The sequence below is a fragment of the Erpetoichthys calabaricus genome, chromosome 6, assembly GCF_900747795.2.
Source record: "Erpetoichthys calabaricus chromosome 6, fErpCal1.3, whole genome shotgun sequence".
NCBI lineage: Eukaryota > Metazoa > Chordata > Cladistia > Polypteriformes > Polypteridae > Erpetoichthys > Erpetoichthys calabaricus.
The window spans coordinates 70999626-71015023 of NC_041399.2; the positions used below are offsets into that span (position 1 = coordinate 70999626).

The 15398-nt window shown below is 33.6% G+C and overlaps 1 protein-coding gene across 3 annotated transcripts in view; it reads left to right on the forward strand.

Moving 5' to 3' along the window:
- LOC114653392 (laminin subunit alpha-3-like) overlaps positions 1–15398 on the forward strand; it is a 403128-nt gene that overhangs the window by 367806 nt on the left and 19924 nt on the right. For 2 of the 3 annotated variants that reach the window (XM_051928866.1, XM_028803680.2), the window contains exons 63-70: positions 67–205; positions 423–539; positions 2361–2494; positions 3083–3200; positions 6229–6369; positions 7833–7963; positions 8332–8469; positions 9153–9306. In XM_051928866.1, coding sequence (XP_051784826.1) covers positions 67–205; positions 423–539; positions 2361–2494; positions 3083–3200; positions 6229–6369; positions 7833–7963; positions 8332–8469; positions 9153–9306 — 1072 coding nt within the window. Of the gene's footprint in view, positions 1–66; positions 206–422; positions 540–2360; positions 2495–3082; positions 3201–6228; positions 6370–7832; positions 7964–8331; positions 8470–9152; positions 9307–10961; positions 11772–15398 lie in introns of those variants that run through there. The other variant, XM_051928867.1, reaches the window with a different exon arrangement.

Consider the following 15398-nt stretch of genomic DNA (forward strand, 5'->3'; position numbering starts at 1 on the left):
AACATTAATAAAACATATATAGAGAAGTACACTGCCACCTAATCAATATTTTATTCTGTTATTTAGATACAACAAAGGATCCGATCAATATTACTTTGAAGGCACAGGATATGCCCAAGTGAACAATACTATAAAGATTGGCCGGTTTGAACAGTCAATTCAAACCAGTTCACAGAATGGGGTGCTTTTCTTCTTGGGAAATGAGGTATGACAATAGCTAAAGTTTATATTCAGTGTAATATATGCTTTTTTTAAAGAGTTTATACACCACACATACTGTATATAATTCTGTTTCAGTTGGTTTTAAGTTATGACTGTTTCTGGATACCTATATAATTAACATGTATTAAAAAGAAATAAGGTACAACAACATGTTAATTTAATCCCCAAAAATTAAACTCCATAATGAATTTTTATTCCAGGAAAATTACTTACTTGTAAGTATGATTAAAGGAAAACTTGCATGGACCTACAAATCAAAGGATTATTTAGACACCGGCACTTCCCCAAATGTTTTATTTAATGGAAAAAGTAGTGTGGTAAGTGTTTTTTAAGTTCTTTATGTTTTAATTCTATATTTATCAATATATTATATCAGGCTTAGAATTTTTATAACTTGACAAAACAAATGTATTCCTTCTTGCAACATTGACTTATGTCTGGTTCACTTCTGCTCGGCTGCAGCTCTGTCTACATTTTCAACACTCCTAGCAATTTTTCTGTCTGCTGAGTATGCCACTACCGCATTGCCTTCTCCATAACCCATATTCTGATTTTAACCTATCAATCTAACAAAGAAAAGCAATGATATACTGTATTATGACAGTACCATTAAAGAGAGTAAGCTTCTTTTTCTCTTTTACTATTTGCTAATAGACCTTTTACCCAATAACTCAATCTTTTCCTTAATAAATGCTTCCATTAGTTTACCCAGGAAGCATATTAAGCTTATGGGCTATCGTTACTTGGATAAGCTTGATCACCATTTATATGTGATAGGATAATATTTGCTAGCCTCTGTTCATTAGGAGCAGCACAGTGGCTCAGTGGGTAGCATTGCTGCCTCGCAGTTAGGAGACCTGGGTTCACTTCCCGAGTCCTCCCTGCATAGAGTTTGCATGTTCTCCCCGTGTCTGTGTGGAGTTTCCTCCCACAGTCCAAAGACATGCACGTTAGGTGCATTGGTGATTTTAAATTGTGCTTGGTGTGTGTGTGTGCCCTGTGTGGTGGTGCCCTGCCCAGGGTTTGTTTCCTGCCTTGCACCCTGAGTTTGTTAGGATTGGCTCCAGCAGACCCCTGTGACCTTGTAGTTAGGATATAGCGGGTTGGATAATGGATGGATGGATGTTCATTAGGAATTTCCCAAATGATTTTTAGAAACATACAAACCAAGGTTTTGCATCTATATATTTTCAAATTTTCAAACATTTGAAATTGTATACTAAATCATTGTATCGTTACTGTGGAAATGTAATTGTGGTTTAGACTGAGACTGAAACAATTAGTATGTTTTAAATTTGTTCATGTGCCTAGCTAAATCACGACAAGGACAGTGATATAAAACTGGATCATTTTCCTTTGTTTTAGATGTTATCAGTTGAACTAATCTTAATGTCTCAGTTTAGAGACAAACTCATACAGTAAAATGAAATTCTCCACTCTGTCAAGTAGCAAATATACTTGTAATGTAATTTTCTTATGACCATGTTTACTGAGCACTGTTAGCAATATGAACAGTGGAGAATAGAACAGAAGTCAATGGCCCAAAGTCAAATAACCAAATAGTTAGTCAGTGTGAATTTCCCATTGGGATTAATAAAGTATCTATCTATCTATCTATCTATCTATCTATCTATCTATCTATCTATCTATCTATCTATCTATCTATCTATCTATCTATCTATCTATCTATCTATCTATCTATCTATCTATCTATCTAGAATATAACTGTGCTGCTGTAATGTATTCAAAATAGGCAAAGTTTAACCAGATGTAATTTATAGCTATTTCACTATACTACATATCATTTAAAGTTGAATATTTTAGACAGCAGCTTTTCAAACTGAAATGTTTGTTTTTAAATTGGCTGCTGGTGCTGTGTATGATACATACTGTAGTAATTGTTGACAAGTTTGAATAAGCATTAATAATGGGCTGATCACTGCAAGGACAAGCTCTGCCACCCTGGACTGCTGCTTTGGAGAAAGTTGGTTGGCCATTAGGCTCTTAACTGCTTGTTTTATGATTAATTTATACTATAAAATGAAAAATGTAATAATCCAATGTATAATAAAAAATGTTTTTTATACTTGCTAAATAGTAAAGTGTTCATTAATTATGTGTTTTTCTAATTTTTATAGAATTTGGGAATTTATCTGCGGCAAAAAGAGTTCATGATTTATGTAGCTGGGGTAATAAATAGGTCCAATTTTTCCATGTCTGGTGAATTTACTGAGTATTACGTTGGTGGAATTCCTAACTCCATTAGAAACAAGTAAGTTCCAGTGATTACTTGTAGGAGTAAAATACATGCTGGGTACTCCTTAGGCATTCTGAAGTGGCAGAAGAATTTTACCATATTTGTAGATTATGTGGTCCTAGGAAATGTTTTATTTATGGTTTAACGTTGATGAAAAATACAAGAACTTTTTTATTGTACTTGATCATAATACTGATAAGAGTTCAAAATTAGCTCTTCTTTTAATTGCAAATTTTATTTGTTTGAATTACAAAACTTTAATGAGAGTAATGTATATCTTATCAGGCAGACTGGCCTCATAATTGCCAATAAGGTAATGCATATGGATATCAACAATAAGAGTAGTTTTTAGCTAAATTGGCATTACGGCAAAACACATTCTAGCCATCATTTTTTAAAGTTTTAATTTAATTTTAAAGTAAGGAATGTAATAAAGTTATATGCTGTCTTATTCTTGGAAATATAATATACAGAGAAGCTTTTTCGGAGTACTTGAAATAACCCACCACCCCATACTCTACCAATAAAATCCTTGATTTTGATTATAAATTAAGCATAACATTTTGTTATATGAAAGTGTTTCTTTATGTTTTTTTCTTTTAGATATCAGATAGACACACCACCACTCAGAGGCTGTGTTAAAGGTGTCAAAACACCTGAGCGTAGTGCACAATTTGTTGAAACAGTTGGTGTTAGCAAAGGATGCTCAGATGATCTGTTGGTAAGCAGTGTTTTTATGTGTGTATTTTGTAAGCAAGCTGAGAATAGTTTTTCTTAAAACAAATGCAACCTTAGGGATTTTTTTTAATGCACGTGTTAATCAATGTCATTGAATCATTTTAATCATGCAGTAGTTGCTGAAATATTCACTTTCCCTCCTCCATGAGCATCACTTAGCCCACACCACCAACAATCTGCTAGTTTGGGATCTAGTTGTTATATAGTGGGGAGAAAAACATGCAAGGTTAATTTAATATTACAGTGTATTATATTATACAAAAGCATTATGGTGTAGTAGTTAGAGCTGTTGCCTCATAACTGCAGGAAATTAGTTTTGGATTGCAAAGATATCTCCCTGTGTCTGCATAGGTTTGTCTGCAGCTTTTCTCCCTGTATAGATTACATTGAATGGCAAGGTATAAATGAGTTTAAGTGATACCTACCTTTTTCCAAATGTAACATTTTTCTGTATTATATTATATTATATTATATTATATTATATTATATTATATTATATTATATTATATTATATTATATTATATTATATTAAAGGGGAAAACCAATTTGTCCTGTTGCTTCATAGATCCAGTATCCTGGATTTAAAACCTCCACTTAGCTGTTGACAGGGTCAAATTTGTACATCCTTCCTGCATGTGTGTATGGCGTTCCTCCAGGTGCATGTTAGGTTAATTGGCAACTCTAGATTGTTTCCAGTAGGTGTGTGCCTGAATGAGCCCTGCAACAGACTGGCAGCCTGTCCAGGGTTGCTTTCCTCTAGTGATGAGCCAAATGATTGATGCAAAATTGAATTTGCAGTAAAACTCAGTTTTTTGTTTCTCAAACAAATTGTGAAGTAAGTTGCATTTTGCTTCCAGCAAAAGTCATACCACTGACACAAGAAGAAAGGTGTATAGTCTATGCATTAATTCCATGTGCACCTACCAATCATTTAAACAAAGATCTCTAGTGAAAACCATATTCAGACTCATTTTATGTCACTTTTAAATATTTTGTTGAGATGCCAAGACCAAGTATAGTGGAATCATAGTGATTGCAATCCTAAAGATACACAGTAGGCAGAAAAGAAACATGAAGCTCCGAAGCACTCAAAGAGTGATTTTTTTCAGTCTCTTCTGCCGGAATCAAAAAACAAGAATATGATATTGCTAGGTAATGGCTAAGTGGGTTTCCCCATATAATGAAAGTTTTCCATGGAGAAAACCCAGTAGTGTTCACTATGGTACATTTAAGTGTGTCTTTGTATGGAAAATATGCAGCATGTCATATTTTTAAAAAACACACTGCACTCCTGAGCTGAAATGTGAATGAGATGCATGAACAGGATTGATTTTACCGGTGTGCAACAGATTATATGCATTATGCCACTGCAGAAACGAACACAGGTATATACAGTATAGAAGTACAAACAAGCAATATTTCTTGTTTTCCACACCCAAAAAATCTTTAAAAACTCCAAAAACTCTTCATAGTGCATGTTGCATTTCTCAATTGTGACATAACCTGCAAAATTAATTTTAGTCTCAGATGCAAAAAACTGTATGTAACTCATTGCATGCTCAACTCACCCTCGCCATACCCATTCCAAGGCATTTCTTGGAAACTGCATACATTGCATTTTTCATTCCAAATATAGCACATACAACTGACACTATAACCTAATAAAGGAAAATTGAAATAGAAAAAATATAAATGAAAAAGTCTGATAAAAGAAGTACTAATCTCATTGGAGCCCATTGACTCTCACAGAGAAGGAAGTAACTGATAGTATGACCAATGGGGCCTCAACCTCTGATCCTAGGAGATCAATGTGCCCTCATTATAGCTGCTAATGGAATTTACTGTTATTTATTTACATGATTTATTCCTGCTCTCAGAGTGTTTAATGGACTTGAATAATTTATTTCCTATTTTTTTCAATTCACATTTTCCACTATTAATTTATAGTGTCAGTTTGTCTGTTGCTTCATTAATACAGCATTTGGTATAGGATTCTTAATGATTGTGCTAATGTTTGTGATGCACCATCTGTTGGAAAGAATAATGCAATGTGTATTATTACTACATGCACTACAAATTTCATAACAGTAGCTGCTGCATCACAAACATTAACACTGAAAACACTGCACCTGTCCAACAGAGAGTAATGTCAGATAGGCCGAAGTTTGCTTATATTATATAGATTTTAAAGTATAGTTTACTTTGTTCTCTTTGCATATACTGTAAACCTAGATGGAAAATGTAATCCAAATTTCATTCTAGATCCTGAAAACTTGCAACAATCTAAAGAAATTCTTCGCAATTTTTTTCATACAAAAATAAGTTTTAACCTTTACAATCTTGTAATAATGAAAGCAATCTTAAGCACACACACTTAAGATAAAGTAACAGGAATTAGTCTACCATTGTGTACTTTACCCTGGAAATGAAAAAGTAAAAAATACTGTACATGTATTCCTAACTCTGAAATAAAAGAAAGTACACATACAGGAAAATATGTATTACAGGTTTGCAATAGAATCTAATCCAGTATGTGAATTATTTGGGCAATTTTGTGATATGTCAGCCAGGATCTACTGGGTGTTTTTTATTAAATCTTGTTACTAATTTTTTTCATGGGTGTGGGGACAGAGTCTCTAGAAGAAATCCAGTAAGTGTAGGGAATATATGCAAATCCAAACCTGGAAGCAAACCTTGCATCTGAGCAGTCATTGCAGCCATGTGTCATACCAGAAACATCAAATAATCATGAACCTGTTTACTGACATGTAATATAAGTGAATATATAGTGTATACACATACTAATATAGATAGAGTATTGTATTGTAATTTTAAATACAAATTATATCAAAGAGAATATTTCAGTTTAACCAACCAACCTTAAACCTACCTTTGAATGTTGAAAAGGAAAAGATTTATTAACAAATGCCTACATCTTGAGTTCATTCTTTGTAATTTCTTTACAATCTAGTCTGTCTGATTAATTTTTCTGACTGTTACTTCCATTGCAGCTCACTCGCTCAGCAAGCTGTAAAAGTCAAGGCTTTCTGGATTCTGATCCAAACGGCTTCTCTATTTCTGATAACTTTATGGCAGCACTGGGTTTCAGAACAACTGAGGGGAACGGCTTGTTACTCAACAACAACCAAGCAGTAAGAAATCAGTTGTGTTTATTGTGTTTCTGTAGTAATGTAATGAATGCTGGTGGTTTGACAGTTTACTTTATGTTCTGAAAAGTATAATGATTTGTAGATCATCTCATTCAAGTGTGGCATAGCTTCTCTGGAAATAAATACAATTGGCTTAAATTACAGTTCCACTGAACTTCCAATCCCAGCAATATAAAAATTCAAATAAATACTGGAAATGAAAATTTGGCATTGTTCTGTATACTTTATGTAATATCTATAGCCAAAGCATCTTATTAGCACTATGATTTACTTTTTTCCTAATAGAAGCTGTAACACCTTATGTGGCCTGTTCAAGGTGGCAATAAGAAGTAAAATGATGACTTTGTGGTTTACCATCCAGCAATATAATCACTGTGCCAATAATGTAGAATTCTGCAACCCAATAAATAATGTTCAGGATCCTGGTGGAAGCTGGACCCAGTCCCAGTAGCTTTGGGAGCAAGAAAGGAAACAACCCAGGGCAGGACATCAGTAAATGGTTGGGTCCAGACACTCAGAGCAAATTTATAGTCTCTAATATACTTTACCTATATGACTTTGGAGAAGGAAAATTAAAATGTCTGGAGGTAGCCCTACACTTAAGAAAACATGAAGAACAAGCAAAATCTACATAGAAAGTATTCAGGCATACAAGTTGAACTTGGAATGCGGAATACATGAGGAGCAGCCCTACACAATGTGCCACCAGTTTACCTAATTTGTACAGCATAGCATGAAGATATTCTGGGCCACATTTAGAATTATAATACTATTGTAATAGGATTCTTAAATTTTTGATGCAATAATTGTGCACTCTTCCCATAAAATGGGTACAAACCAGTAAGAAAATGTTTAGTTAATCTGGATCCTTTACTTAACTGAGGAGGCTAACTGATCAAAATATACGCCCCTTTCCTAAAGATGAAGGGGTGTCTATTTAAGTCATCTATCATGGTCAGGTTACTTGCGATGCCTGTTGTGCAAGTGTTTTATAATGTATATAAACATCCGCCATGACAATTTAAAAACTTTAAAAATAATGTACTAACCCTTAAAATAGCCCAACTAATAGTCATATGCAGAGCACCTTTTTATTGTTTTGCAGTTCTTAAGTCTTTAAAGGCATTTTACTTTAAATTCAGTTTTAGATTTTTAACTGACGCCGGCTGGAGTTGAGGGTGTTATGTTTCTTTTTTAAGACCCTACCGGTGTAAACCTTAATAGTAACAGATGAAAATGACAGAATTTCAATTTAGGAGATGAAGTTAATATACTCTGGGACGGTTATACTGGCACATAATTTAACTTTCATCTGTTAAATTAAAAATATTATTATAATTATATATGTAGTATAGTAAATATAACAAATATTTCAATTATGAGCTGACACCTAAGTCACATTAAAATATGATTTACTCAGACAAATATTTTCTGTTGTTTTTTAGGCTAACACCCTGTCTCTGTCTTTGGAAGATGGTTATGTAACATTTAAAATTAATAATAAAATGTTGAGATCAAATCAAAAGTATGCAGATGGTAGCTGGCATCACTTAATGGCTACGAGAAATTCACAGGGGTAAGTGTACATTGCAGATCTAAAGTAAAGATAAGCAGACCTGGAGCACTTGTTTAATTAGACATTAATTAATTAGACAATTAATCTGTGCAACCTGGTAATGTTTAACTGAAACTGAATTGTCAAAAACATACTGTACTCTAACAACACCTGATTTGTGCAGGTAAGAAGTTACTTGCCATATTTAGTATTATTTTGTCAGAACAGTTCACATACTATACTATATAAGCATGGGTATTTTAAATAATAGATTTAACTGCTAATAAACATTTGATCACCAGTAATAAGCCTCTTGAAAAAGTTTGTTCATCAAAAGTTAAACATTTTATTAATCTTGAAGTTTCACATTGTTGTTTGTTTCTTTTTAGGACAACATTGCTGATTGATGAAAATGACATGGGGGGACTGTATCAAGGCTCACCCCCCAATATACAGGAACCGCCGCCTAATGTATATCTGGGAGGAGGCTCGTTTGATGGCTGCATATCAGATGTCTATTTGAGGAGGTAATTTCCACTTCTTGATAATGCCTCATTCTGTATATTTTTATTGTGTATATTCTGTAAATGTGTATTTTTTACTAGTGTTTACACAGGTGAATAATGTCATATGTTGTGTCAAACATAAGTAAGCTGGTCTAATTGTGTTCCTTAAAATGTATGCTTATTAATTCATGTTCTTGTTCCTTCTTTGTCATGTTTTGGATCTTTTGCTTTCCTGTCCGTGTTTTCTACTTCTTTTTTCCCAGCTTTTTTTTTTATTACATTCTAACTAGTTACTTTTGTTATTATTCACAGTTAACTGGCTTATTAATTTTTATTTGCTCCAATCATGTCTCCAAACTCTCTAGTGATCAGTTCTGCAACATTAGATGCATTCTTAATAATATACATTATGTCTTTAGCTGTTTTCATACCCTGCAGTGACTTACTACTCAACAGGGAGTAAACCATGAATGAACCATAGTGGGCAAAAATACAATGAGGGTAGAAATGTCTGTACAGCCACCCAGCTTTGGGGCTTTCTGAACTCAATGAAATATAATTTTGGAGACATTTACTAGTGATTTTGAGTTGTTTTGCCCATTTTCATTAACATTTTTTACATATTTACTTTTTATTGTACTGTAACTCCCGTTGGTCTAAATTTTTACAAAATAGTGTATTTTATCTTCTTGTTTCCGTTGTAGGTCAACAGCTCTATACAGTGTTGAAGATTTCCGTAACTATTCAAAGACTGGAGATGTATCATTAGATATGTGCAGAGCCGAAAAGCCTCCACAGTCAATAATGCTCAAAGAAGGTTGGAATCGCACCAGTTTAAGAATGGACAAGTTTAGCAGAGTGAGTATGCTTTATGGACCGGAGAGAAAAAATGAATCCCTCCCATTTTAATTTGTGATCAACAACTGCAAAAGATTTTATTTATTCTAATATACCAACAATATTTAAAGCAGTAAGATCAGTATGCTAAAAGATGCAACTCTTGCAAAGTAGTTTATCCACCAAAATTTAAATGTAAAAATACTTTGCATTAAAATGTAGAAGAAACCAATAAAGATGGTTTCATTTGATCATTCTATAATGAAATGATCCTGGTCAATCAGAAGCACTATTGAAGAATTTAAAAAGTACTACTAACAAATAAAGACACATTTTCTTTTTCCTGACATTACAATTTTTGGACACATTTTAACTGATTCACTGTACACCCACCAGAGTCCTTCTGCTACTAGCACTCCATCCACAATCGTAGAGGAAGAACACAGGCCTTTAAATGCTAAACTAAAGAAATGCTCTATTAGCCCAAGAGGAGGCAATAACTCTTCTTCAGTTGTGGGTAGTGATATTATCTTCATCTTAGTTATGTTTGATACACAAGAATAAATTCAGATTATCATCACTACATAAATGACATTAAAAATCAAAAATTTATTTTTATTCTTCCTTTCTTAAGCAACTAGCATTGTGTACAAAGAAAAAAAAATCATTAGGAATTACATTTATTTTTGACAATATTTGTTTAAAATAAAGCTATTGCATAATAATGTCATCTGTGACAAAAAATAAATTAATCACTGTGCAACTCATTAAAATATAATGTTACTGCTTTTATTGTCTAAAAAAATCATAAAATGCTAAAAGTTCATACCATGTCCACAATGACCTATCCATTTCTCATATTTTGAGATATGCATTTATTTTGTATTATCCTCTTGTGTAGAAGCATAATAAAAACATTTGATTTCTTTTGAATATTACATTGCCATCTTCTATAGTGAAGTGTAAACTGAGTACATAAGCATTTCTCATATCTGACTTGCTCTTACACAGTTATTTAGTGAATATTTTAAAACTATCATTCCAGTTCAGTTCAAGTGCATTTTTAGTATTCTACTTATGTCTGTTTCTGTCGGTACTTTCATTATAAAAGTGCTATCTTTTCCATGCAAAAAAAAAAAAATGAAGCAGCTTGCAGAATTGTAATAGTCTTATATATGACAACTAGGTAACTCCCATATGGCTTTAGGTTTTCACTTTGCAATATTTCTCATGAAACTGGAGAATGGCTAAATGCAGTTAAAATTAAAAATATCAACATTAATCATTTACTGGAAAATTGCATAACTACAAAACTAAATAGCCACTGAACTGAACAGAAGTAATCAGTCCTTATGTAACTTAAATCTTAGTACCATCACAAAGCACAATGCTATAGAATTATTCCTGCATTGCAAATATGCAAAAAAATAAAAGCATTCATGTAGGAAATAAACAAAGTTCAGTAAACCAACACTATATGAGTACAACTTTATACACTATATACTGTATTCTGAATATAAAAGTCAGTATTTGAATGCAGTGCTTAGTCTGGTGGAAAATAAATCTTAGTGTCTGAATACTTTCTTACAAACATCCAGTAAACAAACCATTGTTAATTAAATGCATATTGGCTTGTGTGCTGATATCTTAAATGATTTATACTGCTTCATTTTCAGAGATGAAGAGCTTATCAGAACCTCCCCCTTCCCAAAGAGTAAAAGTGAACGCTAAAAGTGATCAGGAATTTTGACTTCTTCCTTAAAAATTTGGAGTGCCACAAACTTATGTGCATGACTAATTATATTGCATTAACAAAATGTTACTGTATACTGTCTACTACCATTTTTAGCTAATTTGTTTTTAAATACACTAATTGCTGTGTATCTGTGCATTATATAACATTGCTACATACGAGGTATTTCACTTTAAATGACAAAGAAACTAATGTGCTTAACAGTCCAAGACAAATGTCTTGCTGATGCAGTGTTCTTTTCAATCTGTCATTTTTAATTGTAACGTGAAGGCTGTTTGGATAGGTGAATGTCTAACTAAGAAGTACCTGAAGAAATGTGATCATGAATGAGATGGAACACAAAGGAAATTTTATTTTGAAAAATAATGTGTTATTTGTAATATAAACATCAAAATTGTTTTTGTGGGTTTCATTTAAAAAAAAAGTCTCTGAACTGTGTATCATTTTCATTATTGAGGCCAACAAAATATGTGAAAGAAAAAATAACATTATTGCTAAATATTTATTTTTACATTAGAAGCTGTAAAATAAATATTGTTTTAAAACACTTTTGAAGCACAGTGACACCTATAATTATCAGAAAGTTAAACCTATGCTCTCATGCTTTGGTTATTGTGTGCCTATTAAAAATGAAATGTGCATTTATCTGACAAAATTAAATGTCTGGCCTACTCTGCTAACCAATAAAATGTCATTGACTGTTTTCATCACAATTAAACATTGCCATATTCTCTGCCTAACTTACCAATTAATTCACAATACATAAATATTCAGTAATACATTTGTTGCAGCAGTTTTTTTTTTTTTTGATTTTTGATGGTAGGAACAGTTTTAGTACAGACAGTTTTCTGGATTAAAGATGATGTGTGCACATCAAACATTATGCTGTAGCATGTCCCAAAATGTACAATATGTCTTCATTTGAAAACCATTGCATATGTCACATAGCGTGCAGTCTAGTTTAGAGTCCCTAGTCAGTCTGACAATGCACAGTTTACCAATGGGCTTAATCAGGGGTTAGCTTAAAAACCAAAAAAAAAAAACAGCAACACATGAGCATGATGAGAATATTCAAATTGCACAAAAAGTGACAATGTACTGAAATTTAAACAGTGATCCAAACGTGTCTATAGACTGCCTGTTTAAATAACAGACTTGGCAACTCTGCCTTTCTGTCTGTGTATCTTCAATATGTTGCAGAACCAATCCCAGCTGCCAATGGGCATTTAAAAGTTAAAAGAGAATTAAGTTTTAAAGTATGTGAAAGTGAAAAATTATGTTGCTCAAGCAAGACGGCATTTTTTCTGCATTTAATTTTTGGTCTACCATTTTGTCAGCAAACTATAAATGTTTTACATAATCACAGGACAAATGACAATCCATTTAACACTGGCATGGATAATATATCTGTGGAAAACCATTTGTGTTATTTCTTGATGAATCATATTATAGATGCCAGAATTCAAAGTGTAGATATCAGTGATTAATTTTGACGAGTTATAATTCAGATTTTATATATCTCCTATCTCTTTTTAATATTCAAAACAATGGGGGGTTTTCCAGTGACTTCTTTCAGATACTGTTGGTTGTAATTATACTTTGACTAGACAAAATCCTAATTGTAGATATGAGTCATTTCATTTAGAATAGTCAAAATTAGATTTAAAAAATTAGATTAGGTTAATTAGATTATGTACCGGCTTTGATGGGTGACAGCAGTATTTAAATAAGAATGGATTCAGGAGAAGGGTCATGGGCTTATTGAGAGCCCAAGTTCAATATGGGGAAGACAATAATCAAATAACAGGTCCAGAACATAAACCTAAAATCATAATTCAAAGAACATGTGTGTGTGCGATATACTGTATATACTGTATATACTGGAAGTGATGAGCTTCCATGCACCAACCCCATGGCACCATAGCAGACCAGGAGGGTTGCCCTCTGCTGTCTCAGGGGAGGTATTTCCCTGTGCAAGTTTCTTCCCCTAATCCTTCCTTATAGAAGGCGCCGCGGCTGGGTAAGAGTCCCTGCTGTCCATCACTATACAGTGCCCTCCACTATTATTGGCACCCCTTGTAAAAATTAGTAAGAAGGGTTAGAATAAAATCACTTTTTGCTGAAGAACCGTCATCTTGCATCTGCTCAAAATATGAGAAACATCTGACTTTTAATTGAAATAAATTCATTCAAAGAAAAACAAAGCCCTCATCAAGAAATAAATATTTTTAACAAAAACACATGTGGCACAATTGTTGGCACCCTTGGAAATTAATGTGAAACAATGTAACTGAAGCATGTTTCCCATTTAAATTGGACATTGTTAAGTTGGTTGGAGTGTATAGGAACTTTCCAGCTGAAATAAATGACTTCCTGATTAACTGGGATACAACTGTGAGGAGACACAGACCCAAATCCATATGTGGAGGGCACATATAATTTCTCATAACCAGAGCCAAACTATAAGATGAAAGTCATAGTCAATTACTTCCAAATCAGATTGAAACAAATGACTGTTTTTTTTTTCATAATAAATGTAGTCAAAAACTACTTACATTTCAAAGTACTTAAATGCAATTTTTACTTCTCAGTATGTAGGCATAACTTATCAAAGTATGGCATTAAAGGTCACAGTGATTTGCTATAAAATTGTTTACGTCATTGTGCATTGCATAAAGTACCATTTCTTGGTCCACCCAGTTAGGTGCTGAAGCAGGCTACTTGACTCCAGCACTTGGGAGAAACTCTAAAGCTGGCCAATGTCAATGCAAAATGCAAAACCCAGATTTAAATCTTCAGTTTCACACACAGAAATGGTTTGCAAATTTATAATATATGCCTGACATGTACAGTAGATTCATTAATGATGCTAACTATATCTGTAGCAGTATAACCTTAATCGTGGTTGCTTTCAGCATCTGACATTCTAAGTCAATAGTTCATAACTCTTCCAAGTGATTTTCAGCCACAAACGTAATCTACATAATCTTAGGAAATCAAAGGTAGTCATGGTGCACTCCCATGACAACCAGTTTTGTAGTGTGACATACCCAGCATCCCAGTCCAACTAGTTGGCGACTTGCCTCAACTTGTCTTATTAATTGGTGGTGGGGGCTTTCTATGCATGTAAGAGGTGACAACCAATAAGTGCTCACTCAGAGGTACAATGTATATAATGCATCAGGAAGCAATAAGGAACAAGGGTGTTTCAGACCTCACAAACACAAAAGAGGCTCATCTGTCTAATGTTTCACGTTTTATGTAAAATGACAGAATAGCAAAAATAAATGGCAGAGATTATGGCAGAAGCCACCAAACCTGTGAACCTTTCACACGGGCCCTGGCTTCATGAGAAAGCTCGTTATTAGCTGTCAGAAAAAGGGCAGGCTTGCTTGTCTTCAAAATGTGAAACTGTGCTGGGAAGCCTTCATACTGCTGTGCAACTTGACATCTTCACAAATTACAATTCATATAATCTGACATCTGAGAGTGATCAGATCAGCTGTCGTGACTTAGGAATTCCAAATGCACAAGTCCCAAAAACACCTTAAAATGTTGCCCTCTAGGTGGGGAAATACTGTCAGAACCCAAAACGACACAGAAAAGGGTCTTGGAAAATCTGTATAAAATAAAAGGTTTATTTCTGCAAAAGGCTTTGCAAAGCACAAAACTCAAATGAGCATAAAGGAATTGCCTGAAAAGGCAAGGAAATCCACAGTAAACAAAGTCCCAATACAAAATCCAAAGGTTCAAAATACCAGGAAGTCACAACAGCAATACCAAAGGGCATAGTAAATACAAGAAACTCTCCTCTCCCTAGTGCATTTGAAATGAACTGCTAAGAACTATGGAAAGCCATCCCATCAATAAGGTGAAGTGCTTTTCCTGTTGGTGATTGGCAGGTTGCCCCACCCCTTGGGGAACCACCCACAAAACATATCACACATAATCTAGGTTTTTACCAATTACAAATAAACACAAAGAAAATGCACTTAATAATTAAAGGAAACATGAATACAAATAAATGGTGTAAAATTAGACAGTACAACCAAGAACACCACTTTGAACCCCAGCCAGGGTAAAAATGCTGCCTGAAACATGACATCAGCAACTGCAGATGTCAATTCTGACATCCCCTCCAACTAGAAATAACGTAATAAGGCATTGATTTTAGGGGACTGAGCAGTGGTAAGAAATTACAATGAGGATTACACAGATAATGAGCAGCTATACTTTCATTTTTCTCCAAAATGAGATGTTTCTTAACAGCCCAGACCGCGATGATAAGTAAGATTTTAACAGTTATACAAGCACAATCATAAATGGAAGTCAACAATTATTCAATTCTTCTTTTGTGTGT